The following is a 14963-nucleotide window of genomic DNA, read 5'->3' as shown; positions in this document are numbered from 1 at the left end:
TGATAAGAAGTCAAGAGACAGTGTCTAAAGTGAAAGAAGCAAGAAATATCAGAACTCTGATTTCCTCAAAATATGTAGATAAATACCAGAATAAATGGGAAGAGTTGAAATGTATTGCTCTTGGAGGATGGAGATGGATTAGATATGGAACTTCTTATTTCTGTTATAAGCCTTTGAGTATTATGTCCACATTTAATAAAACATTTAATAAGAACAATTTTTAAAACCTTAAAGAAAAGTAGTTTGTTAAAGCTGATGTTGATATACTAGTCATAACATTATAATTTAACTCTCTTTTCTTTTTATTTTATTTCACTGGTGAAAAAAGAGGCTGTAAAAAATAAAGTGACTTCTATTACCTCACGTTAGTGCAAGGCCTAGGACTAAAAATTAGTAATTTTTCACTCTTGAGGTAGTGCTCTGATGATGACTACAATATGTATCTCATTTACTTCTATCGTAATCCTTTTTTTTTATATTTTAGAAATGGTTTTGATAAATATTGCTAAAGCATTGGTAAATGCCCTTTAATTTTCTTTAGATGCAGAATGAAGGTTTTTTATTGCCAGTGCACCTTAATATATGTTCACTGATAAATAAAGGAAAACGGTTGTAATGTAGGGAGTTGGGTTCTGTGTAATAAAATTCTATTTTTTGTCCCTTAAAATGCCCTTAATCTTTATCATAAGCAATAATAGAAACTATTTATTGCCCACGTACTTTAATGTATTTTCTGTAATAATAAAGGAAAATGGTTGTAATAAGGGAAGTTGGGCTTTGTGTAATAAGTTCCCATTGTTTTTTGTCTAAAATGCTCTTGGTATTTATTATAAGCATTAATAATAGAAAGTTAGACCTCCTTGGTGTTGGTACTTTAGAGGAGGGTCACTGTTGAGTCATTTCCAGTTTCCTCTTCTCTTAGTCTTGACAGCATATGGAAAGCTCCACTAAAAAAATAAAACCTATATTATTTTTAATGACTTTTTTTCTCGTCACAAGTAATCTATATCCTGATGTATTTGAAGTAGAGCAGAAATACAAATTATTTAAATGTGCTGATGTAGCAATGGACTAGATACTGTTTTCTTCTATGTTATTAAATTATAAAATAATATAGTAAGTAAATTTAAACAGTGTATTTGAAAATCCTGAAGTATATTTATTATTTGTCTATTTCATTTGGGTCTAATTATTGTAATCATTTGACCATGATGCAACAAGTTTGAAAAATAATAGAAAAAAGTCAGATGGGGGCCGGGCGCGGTGGCTCACACCTGTAATCCCAGCACTTTGGGAGGCTGAGGTGGGTGGATCACGAGTTCCGTAGTTTGAGACCAGCCTAGCCAACATGGTGAAACCCCGTCTCTACTAAAAATACCAAAAAAAAAAAAAAAAAGAAAAAAGTTAGTTGATGAAGTGTGAGTACATTTCTATTTTTTTCTCTCGGTCTGCTCCATGAAGACTGGCACACAACCTTTTAACCGTGCGATGCTTTTCAACGTGGGCTTCAAAGAGGCCATGAAAGACAGTGTCTGGGACTGTGTAATCTTCCACGATGTGGATCATCTACCTGAAAATGACCGGAACTATTACGGATGTGGAGAAATGCCACGTCATTTTGCTGCAAAGCTGGATAAATACATGTATATGTAAGTAGTGTGCACTGTTCCTGATATTGTACGATATAATTGCACAGTCATAGCATTGAAATTGTAGCAGCATTATGTCCCTAAATCTGAGAGAACTCAAGAACCCCAAGAATATCATCTTTAACTCCATCGTGTCCTTCTGGGGAGCCAGGACACAGAGTGGTTTTTCGTTCCTCTGGGTGGTTCCTTACACAGAGGTTTGAATGTGGTGTGGTGGGAAAGAGAGCCTGGTTTCTGTGGTCAAGCAGACACAGATTTAAACTTGGGTTCTCACACTTACAGTTCCAGGACCTATAGGTTAGTCACTTGCATCTCTGAAGGTGTATTCCTTGTTCACTGGGATAATAGATTCCATCCATAGAGCTGCTGTGAGATCACATGTGCTCTGTGCCTGCTGTGTGGTAGGTGCATAACTCACCTTGACTCCTGCCTGCTCTCCTCCAGTGATGGTTTGGAGGGCCACAAAGCCCTCTCTTCTGCTGTTTATCTTCTTCCTAAGCTGTGCATTCTTGACCTGCCCTTTAATAATCTTTTCCTTCTCTAATTGGAGATAATTTAAAATGTGAACAGTTATCAGAGCTGAGATAGTAACTTAAAAGGACATGAAAGAATGCAAGTCTAATATGGGGAAAGGATCACAGTTTTCATTGGCCTAATGGGAGTAGAGAGAAAATAAAGCTGTTTGTTGCTTAGGGCAGGAAGATGTTGCCTGTGTCACAGTTTTGCCTGGCGCTAATCTAGAGTAGAGAGAAGCAAAAAGTCTGACACAAGCAGGAAAAGAATGCTTGTTTCTTTCTTCTTCTTCCTCTTCCTCCTCCCCACTCCTGCTCCTCTCCTTCCCCCTTCCGCTCGCCTCCTTCCGCTCCCCTCCTTCCCCCTACCCCCTCTTCCTCTTTCTTCCTTCCTTCCTTCCTGCTCCTCCTTCTCCACCTTGTCCTTCTCCTCCTCCTTCCTTTTTTTTTTCTTTGCTGGTCATTGTTATCATTAGAAAACCTTTTTCTTTATTACCTCTGTATCTGAACTTTGAGTATGGGGTTACCTTGAAGAAGGCCATCAAGGTTCACAATCTGGTTCTCTTTTTCTTTTTCGTTTCTTTTTTTGAGACAGTCTCGCTTTGTCACCCAGGCTGGGGTGCAGTGGTGCGATCTTGGCTCACTGCAAGCTCTGCCTCCCAGGTTCACGCCATTCTCCTGCTTCAGCCTCCCGTGTAGCTGGGACTACAGGCGCCTGCTACCACGCCTGGCTAATTTTTTTGTATTTTTAGTAGAGACAGGGTTTCACTGTGTTAGCCAAGATAGTCTCAATCTCCTGACCTTGTGACACCCACCTCGGCCTCCCAAACTGCTGGGATTACAGGCGTGAGCCACCGCGCCCAGCAACAATCTGGTTCTTACCACTTCTGGAAACTTGATTTCGGTCAGTTTGCTAGAATCACATTAGATCCAGGGTAACTGATTTTCACACACACACAAAAAATCATAAAGGTCATATAAACTAAGAATTCTAAATTAATTTGTTGTTAAATTCTAAATGAATTTGTTGTTTGTCTAAATAATTTGTTGTTAACTTGAAAATATCAATTTCTAATAAAATACAGTTGACCCTTGAGTAATGCAGGGGTTACAGTAGTGACCGCCTCCCCCAACCACCGGAATGCAGTTGAAAATCTAGTATAAGTTTTGACTCCCCAAAACCTTAACTACTAATAGCCTACTGTTAGCCAAAAGCCTTATCAATAATATAAACAATTGAGTAACACATATTTTGTATGTTATATGTATTGTATACCATATTCTTACCATAAAGTAAGCTAGAGAGAAGTTATTAAGAAAATCATAAGGGAGGGAAAATATATTTACTGTCCATTAAGTGGAAGTGGATCATCCTAAAGGTCTTCATCCTCATCGTCCTCACGTGGAGTAGGCTAAGGAAGAGGAGGGGTTGGTCTTGGGATCTCAAGGGTGGCAAGGTGAAAGAGTTGAAGATGGAAAAGGAGGCAGGAGAGGCACATTCTATGTAACTTTTATTGAAAAAGAAATTGTATATCAGTGGACTTGTGCAGCTCAAACCTGTGTTGTTCAAGGGTCAGCTGTATTCATATCCATCTAGACTAGTCCCTGGATTGGTTAGGCATCTTGGACGTTTGTAGAGAAATTAGAATGTAGCTCAGGGAGAATGGCAGTAGATCAAGGCCTGGTCTGGACAGTGCATAGACTTCAGCTGTGGGATGAAGCCTGGTGAAGTGTCCCTGCCCCACAGTGATGGCCACACTGCTGCTGACCAGAGAACTCAGACCCTCAGGTGTAGTGTCTCTCCCACTTTGGACAGTGTAAGATAAACACTGCAAGAGTTTGACTTGTTGGGTTTTGTTTTCTCTTCTTTAGTTTATCTGTTATACCTTCATTTTACCTAATAACTTTCCATTATTCGTATAGCACAATTGATTATTTCCACTTAGAGCAGTAAATGGAATTGATAGGCTTGCTGATTTATACATATCAATAAACACACAGACACATTTATTCATGTCTCCCTATCTGACGATCTCAGGTTTTTCCTAAACTACTAGCCTGGGCAAGAATAATCCATCTGATGTGGGAAGTACACGGTGCCAAGAATGCTTATTGGCCTGTGGAACCCCCAGCTAGTCTTATTGTAATACCAGAACACTAAGCTCCCAAGTGTGAGCCTTGAGAGGTCTCAGGAGAGTATGGTTGTCTTTAGGATCAGTGTTGCTGTTACCATCTTGGAGTACCTTTGACCTAGGATGAGGGCAAGACTGCTTTCTCCTACAACCCTAGGCTTCCATGAAGGAACTACTCTTCCCTGGTCTGTGTGCCACACAAGACCCCAGCTGGCAAACAGCACGTCCTTCTCAGAATGTGAGGCGAGTGTCTAACAAAAAGCTCCCTCCTCTGAGACAGCTTGGCTGTGGTGGCAGCCAGATTTCCCTCAGCTTGATTTTTGGGTGCTGTGCATGGTCACGTTTTCTCTGCTCTGGCATCTGCTCCCCAGGGGCATGTTTCAGTCCATGGGAATATATTCAGGATTGCAGGTCTAGGGACACTGCCTAAACGTCAGAAAGCCAATCTATACCTAAACACACAGTTTAGCTAAGTAAAAATATAGTTTAGAAAAGTTTAAAAACATTGCATCGTTTGACACATTCCTTGGAGTATGAGTTAGGGAAGGGTAAGGAAAATAAAATCCAAATAAAAATATAGTGATTTCTGTAACTATCAGTGCATTGAAAATGAATATATTTGTAAATATCCATGAATATTTTGAGAGTATAATCCCAACAGATAAGATCATTATAAAAGTAGGTAGCTAGAAAATTAAATGCTAGAATTGTCTTTTGTAATTGATATTTATCCTGCTCTACATAATAAATAATGCATTTATAATTCAGTTAATTTTTTAAGTGTTACTAGTTTAGGAATATCTAACATGCATTGACCATTATTAATATATTTAATCATGTTTACTTTTGTCATGAAAATATACAATTTTGGGGCACTGGGTTTTGAGCCTTACAGGTTTTATTTTGAGTCTTATTTGTATACTAAATATTAAATTTAGGTTTCCGTAAGTGCTTTACATTTAACATAACACATTTACATGTACTTGTTTCACTAGAATATAAAAATGTTTTATGTCTTGGTGTAGTTTACATTTTCTAAAATAATTGTCTATATAGAATATAAGGGCATATTTTGCAAAGCACACGAAAGACTGAAACCTTCATTTCACGTGGGAAACTATTATGATTTTATTTTTAGAATACTGTGTCTTTCTTTTCTAGTCTTCCATATAAAGAATTTTTTGGTGGTGTAAGTGGGCTGACAGTGGAACAATTTAGAAAGATCAATGGCTTTCCTAATGCCTTCTGGGGATGGGGAGGAGAAGATGATGACCTTTGGAACAGGTATGTTGAGGTACAAATTGTTCACTAATAGAATTTTTATAAATCTTATTTATATTAGGTAAATTGTAGTACTTATCCGTTCCAAGAAGATTCTTTGGGATGGAATATGTTTGAGGTTTCTAAACCCTATTTTGTGTTTCTCTTTTTTTTCATTAAGTCTGCTTTCTGAAATTATTGGCAGCATGTAATTAGAGCAGCAGTCCCCAGCTTTTTTGGCACCAGGGACCAGTCTCCTGGAAGATAATTTTTCGAAGCACCCAGGAGGATGGTTTTGGGAGGAAACCGTTCCACCTCAGATCATCAGGCATTAGATTCTCATAAGGAGCATACAGCCTAGATCCCTCACATGTGCAGTTTACAATAGGGTTTGTGTTCCTCTGAAAATCTAATGCCATTCGCTGATCTGACAGGAGGTGGAGCTCAAGCAGTAATGATCGCTCACCTCCTGCTGTGCGGCCCAGTTTTTAACAGGCCATGGACCTATACTGGTTTGTGGCCCAGGGGTTAGGGAACCCTGGATTAGAGCATTTTTTTGTGTTTTAAAATTGAACTCACATAACCCATTTTCATATTTTATTTCTCTATATTTTCATTTCCATATGTGGCATTGTAGAGTTCACTATGCTGGATATAATGTAACCAGACCAGAGGGAGACTTAGGAAAATACAAGTCAATTCCTCATCACCATAGAGGTGAAGTCCAGTTTTTAGGACGGTAAGTTGAATGTCATCTTCAGATACCAAGGTTTCCAAAGCTGTTGAATAAATGAAAGGTAAATAAAAATGCGTTGAATCCCAAAAAAGCTGCTGAAGGGAATTTTCATAATGGAAGGGAAGTATTTTTTGCTGAAGGGAATCTTTACAAAAGGAAGCATTTTTGGTGCTTGTTTTGAAGAGATACACACATATATGCATTAATAAATACACATATTTACATTAAAGAGCCCGGTTAACTATTTATGTAAAAGTATTTATGTAACATAAAGCATAATGTTTTATTTATTAAAGATGTCTAATTGTAAAAGTGCAAAATAATTTTTTCAGGTGGCATTTTTTGAGTAGTAAAATTACTAATTTAGAATAAAGGTTTAGAGATTCTTAAATTATGCGCAAGAACCAGAGATTGTAAAGGGCATTAAGTGCTTTAATTATAAGATGACCTTGAACACAGTCCTTATCAGTTTTCCTTTTTGAACATGTTTTGTTACTTTTTTGTTTTTTCCTCTAAAACTATAGGTATAAATTACTAAGGTATTCCAAGGAGCGTCAGTACATCGATGGGTTGAACAATTTAATATATAGGCCAAAAATACTGGTTGATAGGTTGTATACAAACATATCTGTAAACCTCATGCCAGAGTTAGCTCCAATCGAAGACTATTAAAAGAAGTGGCTGTTGTGGCAAGGTGGACCACAATGCTGGATCATAAACTTGGAGCACACTCAGTGGAGGTCAGTGATTGGCTGTGTCACAGTGCCCTTTTCTCTGAGAAGAGCCAGCAGTCCAGTGTTTACAGAGTGGGACTATATACAGTCACCCTTCTCTCACTTGTCCTCCCTGCTCTGAGACACACCCCTGTGGCGAGCACCGCAGAAACCGGAAGCCACTACTTAAGATCGGAAGTTAAGAGAGCTCCCTATGAAGAGAAAATTTTTATACTAAAATCTATAATTTAATTCAAGAGAATGCTTTTATTTCCATTTAAACATATTTTGTATATATGTGATATAAATTAATGTGTGCAAATTGTTGAAAAATTAGATGTGTTGCAGTTTTGCATGTAATCGGTTATACCTTTATTGGACTTTTATAGACATTTTTTATTTGCATGAAAAAAAACTCACTAAATTTATGTCACTAAACAAAGGTTAACCCTTGTGTGAAATGAAGGAACTGTCAATAATTGACAGCCAACTAATACAGTAAACTGTTATACTAGTTTTGAGCTTTAGACCTCAGCCTTTTGTGTGGAAGAAGTCACAGCTTTCTTAGGCTTTAAAGGGAAAGAAGAAAGGACTTAAATAGCTTTTCTTCCTACCGGGATTACCTATGTTTTTCCTTGCTTGCAATCTCATCTGATTTTGCTAGAAATCACAACCATATTGTTTATGCATATTGCATGAGTATTACCAAGAAAAATCTTAAAAGTTGTGATGTGACATGATATAAAGGACCTCTTTATGTTAAATGTCTTTCATGTACCTCTGGTGTGTCAGGGATTTTGTGCCTCAAAAAATGTTTCCAAGGTTGTGTGTTTATACTCTGTATTTTTTTTTAATTCACAGTGAACAGCACTTTTATTATTTCCAGTTCAGAAGAGCCAAAAAAAAAGTATCTTCATTTAAAAAGAAATCAAGTCAGTTTTTTTAAAAGAATGATCTATGGAAGAAAACCCAATAGTACTTATAATATACAAATGAATTGTACTATTAGATAAGAATTAAATATTCTATTTTTATGAAGATAAATACTTAGTAGATAAAAACAAATTTTAAGTTTAGTTCTCAGACATAGAATTTCACTTTTGGGGGGGACCCTTGAATGTTAGTTTCATTCAAACTATATTTTGTTTTTTTCACTTTTAAGAGATTATATCTCTGGTGTTAATTACTAAAATTTTCTTTCTAAAAGTATAATTTAATAGAATTATCTTAAAATACATGATCAGTTATTCAGTGTGCTGATACTATAATGTCTTCTATATGTAGTATCTAAAAGTATAATTTAATACAATTATCTTAAAATACATGATGAGTTATTTGGTGCACTGATGCCATAATGTCTTCTATATGTAGTATCTCATATGTTTGCATAAGTGTCAGGGCTTTGTCCAGTTATCTTCATATGACTGTTCTCTGAAAAAAGGTCTTACTACCTGATATCAAGTACATATCTTAATTTTGGATGAATTTTTCCACAGTAAAGCCGAACAATATTCTTTTTTGAAAATTAGCAATTATAAAGATTCTTTAAAATATCTTGATATTTTCACAAATTTTAAACAAAATATTAAATATCTATAAAGTGAATCTTCAACAACAATGATGAGCAATAGAAATCTATATATGAGAGACGTTTGGATAATATTTGCCTCAAGGATTGTTTACCTAAAACAGAACTATGGTTACTTATCTCAGATTGTAAGTTTTATTTTGAAGTGTCATTTTTATGGCAATATTGATAACACAGATGACCACAAACTAAATCATAAAATAATTGAATCCTTACACTTTGAGAAAATGGATAGCTTCTCTGTTATACCAAACAAAATATTTTCATATTTATTTCTTAGCACTATTTCCAAAATATTTATATTTCAGTTTTTTTGTGGTACTCGATGAAAAATCAAACTTTCTGAAAATTATGATATTTGTACTTAATTTGTGTATTACTTCATTTTCTGTCTCTATTACATAGTTTTTAAAGTCAATGAAAGAGATTGAGAATGTTAACATTTATTGATCAATGTGGAGCTGTCCGCATTCGGTATCTTTTCATTTTTATATATATTTTACAGTTTCAAGAAAACTTAGGACTACTAGTATCTGCCTTATTTTCTTAAGTCTAATGTTAATTTTTGTTTCAGGAATGAGATATAAACATTTTGCTTTTTTTTTCAGTTTTGAATATGGTTTGTCATCCTGTGAAAACCACCTAGTTTGCTTTTTGTTTGTTTTGCTTTTTTAGTGTAGACCTAAAATTATTTTTGCCTATAAACAGTGACCTTAATATGTTTCTGTAAGAGTGACAGAGCTGTGCCCGTTTATCTTCATTGTATTATTACACAAAGATTAACAAATATATTGCAAATGCAAATTATCTTCTTTATAGGATGTGTGGAGGATTTATTAATGGCATATATTGATTGCCTATTGCATATCCAGTGCAATGGTAGGTATGTCTATGGAAAGAGTATTATTACTTCATTTCTAAACAAATGAAGTCAAGCAAATTGAGATCTTTCTGAAATTATGAAGACATCCTCTGATAACTTATCTGTTGTATTTCCTAGTCTCAAAGTCAAGAAACCCGTATATGTGGACCTAGGGCTAATAGGAGGTCTCTATGGCACTAACTGGGAAAATTACATGGTGCTTTTCATCTACAGAAAGAAGTAATGACTAATGGGCCTGTCTGTAGAGAAGAAAAGGAGAAGAGTACACATTTGCTGGAACTATATATAATTCACAGTGGAGATATTTCTTTGCCAAAACTAGGGTTTTATGAGTATTTTTTAAATCTACATTTAAGTTTTTTTTTTTGCGAAAAGGTATTCAGTAAGAAAACTTTATAATATTAAGTAGATACAGTTATGTATTAAAAATTTCCTTATATACCCTTTTGCCAGCCAAGATACTGATACCTATTTTAAAACAAAATGGAAAAATGTCCAATACAATATTCTCTTTCTGGAGGCTTCCTACAAGTGAAAGCAGATTTTGTCATTTTATTTGGCGTCTGCTTGTCTTTGATATATTTCTTTATGTGTTTTTCAAATAAATACTATTCTAGATTTATTGTCTTGGATTTGGAAGTATGCTGGTTGAGAGAAGTAAAATGGTTATAGTATTGTTTATCAGAAAGAGGAAGTGTACTTAAGATTATTTATTTAGATGAAAGACTTCTATATAAATGCACTGAAATAAATGCTAGTAATTTCTTGTATCCCACTTTTCTTCTTTTTTTGCTTCTCATGGAAATGTTTGTACTTTTTTATCATTGTCTTTTATGAAATATAATGTTCTAAAGACTTTGTGTGAAGATGTAATTATTTTCCTCTCAGGAACTTTTTTGGGTTACCTGGGATTTTTGTTTGTTTGTTATCCTAAATTTTAATTATTGATGAATATCTTAGTTGACACTAGGGTTGCAATATAAGCATAAGGTAACCACAGCTTAAATACAGTTGGAGATCACCTTATTCCTTTTATCTTAAAAAGTAGTATTTAAGTATTTTTCATCAGTACAACAATTAGTAATTATTATATCAAGATAAATATTTAAGAATTCATTTTAGCATAAATTTTCTTCTCCCTGCACAACTTCAATAAACTAAGCTGGTGTGTTATGCTCAATTTACTACTTGTTTTTCAGGTATCGATGATTTTTAAGGCAAAGAGCCAAATCTCAAAAATACCTACGGACTAGATTTGTATTTGAGACTAGATTGTGAGATCATGAGTTTTTATCAACTTAACTATTTGTGAAATGAATTGTAATTACTGTATGTATAATATGATCTATAGGGATATTGTCACTGCATGTCACAACTAAAACCAATCATTAAATCATAATCATTTAAAGCCATGAAATTTAGTCAGCTTAGTCTGCCCCACTATGGTATTAATGTGTCCTCTGGTGAAAACATAGTAACTCCATTTAATGATCATATATATATATATGTGTGTGTGTGTGTGTGTGTGTGTGTATATGATCATATATACCTCCTTGATGTCCTATATATATATATACACACACACAGTACACACACACACTTTTTGTGCTATCTTTAGACAAAGATTTAAGGTTGTTGGGTATATTCTGGACCAAAATTTTATTTAGAGAAGTCTGTTCTTAAGGAGCATGTACTGTATTGCTCTTGATTTAAGCGACTTCAGAAAAGTGATTTGCCATTCAACTATACAATGAAAAGAAAAAAAACACGGTGTGAAAAATAAAACTTGCATCTTTCTCAACACATTCCCCTAACAGATTTTGGTTGCATGCCCTTGCTAATATAATCTTCCCAATTTTATCAGTTTAAGTGTGTGCTCTGGAGGATCTTGAGAGGTATCAGACATTACCTACCCTCAAGGAGTTTACATCCTCTCTGTGTAAAACTGATGTAGCAGAAACACCTGAAGAACCACATGCTATCAAATGAGGGGCTTATTTCTGTCCTTTGCAAACGCTGATTTTCTGTTTCACTAATTGAGCATCTTTGTAGGAGCAGCTTTTCTCCAGCACGTATTTCTCAGCTGTAAACATGTACTTCAGAAGGAGTTGTTGAGATAATTGTTCTTCTGCAATAGACCTTAAAAATTTGCTTAAGGATTTTGCATAAGGTGGGCTCTGTGGAAGGTGGGGATTATAAGCAAATGCTGTAGAATTTTTACTTATAACTTAGACTGATCTGAGTTTGAATCCGGGGTCCTCTGCCATTATCTGTGAAACATTAACACATTTTCAAACGTCTGTTGTTCTCAGTTTCCTGTTCTCTCAATCAAGGATGATGTTCTACCCGAGGATAATTGAAATGATTAAAAATAAGCTAACCCTAGTAGAGTACTCAGTGCCACTGTGTCAGTGTCTGACACGGAACAAAAACTTGGCTCATATTAAGTCAGTTTTTCAGCTTTAGATTAACAAGCTTTTCTTTTATGCACATTCTTGGCTTATATTTAAAGAATGATACTGCATTCTTTAATTCAACTAGAAAATGAAGTCAGCGATTATATGTGATCATGTATGTGAACCATTAGTAAAACTGGCAAAAGTGTACAATTGAAATTTGTCGACTGGACACAAAGTGTACAATTAAAATTTGTCGGCCGGGCCCGGTGGCTCACGCCTGTAATCCCAGCACTTTGGGAGGCCGAGGTGGGCGGATCACGAGGTCAGGAGATCGAGACCATCCTGGCTAACACGGTGAAACCCTGTCTCTACTAAAAATACAAAAAATTAGCCGCGGGTGGTGGCGGGTGCCTGGGGTCCCAGCTACTCGGGAGACTGAGGCAGGAGAGTGGCATGAACCCGGGAGGCGGAGCTTGCAGTGAGCGGAGATCGTGCATGCCACTGCACTCCAGCCTGGGCGACAGAGCGAGACTCCGTCTCAAAAAAAAAAAAAAAAAAAAAAAATTTGTCAGTAATAGTCATAAGAAATGTAGCAAATAGGAATCAGGGTCCCTTTCCTCACTGGGTTGTGTGGTTTTAGATGGCATGGAAAGCACACCTTACAATATGTAGTTCATGGAAGGCATTTAGTAACTCAGAGCTTCTCCCAGTATCATACTGGAGGAAGTCAAATATCCCCGATGTGCCGGAGTCCCTGCTCTCTCTCTCTCCAACCTTGGCTTTTGGGTTTGGCTTTTCACACATATCTGCAGTTTCCTTGGAAGGTCCTTCCTCTGCCTTCCACTCGCCCTCTCTCTTTGGGTCAATGCTCACTTTTAATAGTATCCAATAGAACGTTTTGTGATGATGAAGATGTTTTACGTCCATGCTGTCCGATGTAGTACTCACTGGCCACATGTGGCTCTCAAGCACTCAAGATGTCAGTAGTATGGGTAAGGAACTCAATTTTTGATATTGTTAAATTTTAATCAGTCAAATGCAGCAGGCAATCTCTTGTACTTCTAGAGCTTTCACTCCATGGACCCACTAGATATACACAGGAAATTCCCAAGCCCTTATCGGAATTATTATTAGCATCTGACTCATTATCAATTTATTGGTCATCCCCACCTGTTTGTTCACAGAAACTTAAAATTCCCCAGGTCCTTAGGTAAATGTATCAAATCCCTCTTCAAAACCTAGTCTTTTCCTGTGTTCCCATCCCCTTAGCAAGTCAAGGCATGAATCTGAGTCATCCTCCCTTTTTCTCCTCCCCACAGTCAACATTACCTTTTAATTCTGTCTTCAGTCTGCCTGGGTCTTTTGTTTCTTCAACAACTGCCCAAACCTTCCCAATTTTTTTTTTTTTTTTAAGATAGGGTCTTACCGTATTGCCCAAGCTGGACTCAAACTCCTGGACTCAAGTGATCCACCTACCTCACTCCATCTTTTCTCACTGCAAGGATGTATCTTCTTTGACTCCATTTTCCATGTTGCCACAGAAATTGTCTCTTTTGAAATGCCACCTTGCTGAAAATCTTCCTGGGGCTTCCCACTGCCTATGGATAGGGTCCAAGTGTTTCTGCTTCTCATACCAGGCTCTTCATGATCTGAATTCTCCTTGCCTCTCCAAGACGGATACCTCACCTCTCACTCCTGTTCCACTCTTTCCGTTCCTTAGCTACCTATGAGCTGCTCCGAGTGGCCTCTTAACCGTTGCCTTTGTACACAATCTTTCCTATCTTATCCACCAGAGAATCTACTACATAGCTTGCTTGCTTGCTTGCCTTATTTATTTATTTGTTTATTTATTTATGACAGGATCTGGCTCTCTTGCCCAGGCTGGAGTGCAGTGGTACCATCCTGGCTCACTGCAACCTCCTCCTCCCGGGTTCAAGCGATTCTCCTGCTTCAGCCTCCTAAGTAGCTGGGATTACAGGCACATGCCACCACACCCAGCTAATTTTTTTTTTTTTTTTGTAGAGAAAGAATTTCACTATGTTGCCCAGGCTGGTCTCAAACTCCTCAGCTCCAGTGATTGCCTGCCTCGGCCTCCCAAAGTGCTAGGATTACAGATGTAAGCCACCGACCTTGGCCTACATACCTCTTTGACTCAATAAGCTCCTCTGGAAGCCTTCCCTGGCCAACCAGTTTGCCACTCACTCCTTTCACCTCTGCCCACAGTACCTAAACCCTATTAAAAGCATGGCTTATACTGTTGCATGTGTTTGATTAACAAATTTTCTTTCCTCCCAAAGACTGCTAACTATCTGAGAGTAGCAGTGTCTTATTTATTTTTGTACTTCTAGCATCTGGCATAGTGCTCAATGAATGAGTGAGTCTGTCAGGGGAACACTTTGCCATCTAATTAGGGAAGAACTAAACAGCATTCTAAATTACTGTTCTATTAAAACATATACCTCATCAGGAGATTGAGACCATCCTGGCTAACACGGTGAAACCCTGTCTCTACTAAAAATACAAAAAATTAGCCGGGCGTGGTGGCAGGCGCCTGTAGTCCCAGCTACTCGGTAGGCTGAGGCAGGAGAACGGCGGGAACCTGGGAGGTGGAGCTTGCTTTGAGCCAAGATTGCGCCACTGCACTCCAGCCTGGGTGACAGAGCGAGACTCTGTCTCAAAAAAAAAAAAAAAAAAAAAAAGAAAAATAAAACATATACCTCATACTTGATTGTGTTAGGTAGGATCGGTGCCTTCATTAGGACTATTAAGGGCCATTGTCAAAATGTGTGACACACCTATGAATATATCTGAATAGAGAGCCCGGCTCTTTTATACTCAATATATTTTTAAAATTAAAAGGTATCTTCTAAGTCAGTTAATAGAGGTTAGTATATAAGAGAAAAAATAGCAAAGAATTCATTGCGAAGATCATTTTTATTGTTTTTTAAAACATGAAAAGTGAAGTCGCCCTTCCCACAAAATATAGTGTTATATGACCCTAATATTTTGATGAAAGATTATATTTAAAGAATGATACTGCAGTCTTTAATTCAACTAGAAAATAAAGTCAGCGATTACCCTATATGTGATC

The 14963-nt window shown here is 36.7% G+C and overlaps 1 protein-coding gene across 4 annotated transcripts in view; it reads left to right on the top strand.

Moving 5' to 3' along the window:
- The window catches only part of B4GALT6 (beta-1,4-galactosyltransferase 6), a 77072-nt gene extending 66744 nt beyond the window's left edge, over window positions 1-10328 (top strand). For 3 of the 4 annotated variants that reach the window (XM_054460300.2, XM_054460299.2, XM_054460297.2), the window contains 4 exons: window positions 1462-1649; window positions 5455-5577; window positions 6191-6292; window positions 6814-10328. In XM_054460300.2, coding sequence (XP_054316275.1) covers window positions 1462-1649; window positions 5455-5577; window positions 6191-6292; window positions 6814-6961 — 561 coding nt within the window. In that variant the 3' untranslated portion in view covers window positions 6962-10328. The remainder of the gene's footprint in view (window positions 1-1461; window positions 1650-5454; window positions 5578-6190; window positions 6293-6813) is intronic. The other variant, XM_054460301.2, reaches the window with a different exon arrangement.
- Window positions 10329-14963: the final 4635 nt, after the last annotated feature.

The sequence above is a fragment of the Pongo pygmaeus genome, chromosome 17 (assembly GCF_028885625.2).
Source record: "Pongo pygmaeus isolate AG05252 chromosome 17, NHGRI_mPonPyg2-v2.0_pri, whole genome shotgun sequence".
NCBI lineage: Eukaryota > Metazoa > Chordata > Mammalia > Primates > Hominidae > Pongo > Pongo pygmaeus.
Note: the sequence above shows the minus strand (reverse complement) of the source record. Positions and strands in the feature narration are given on the sequence as shown.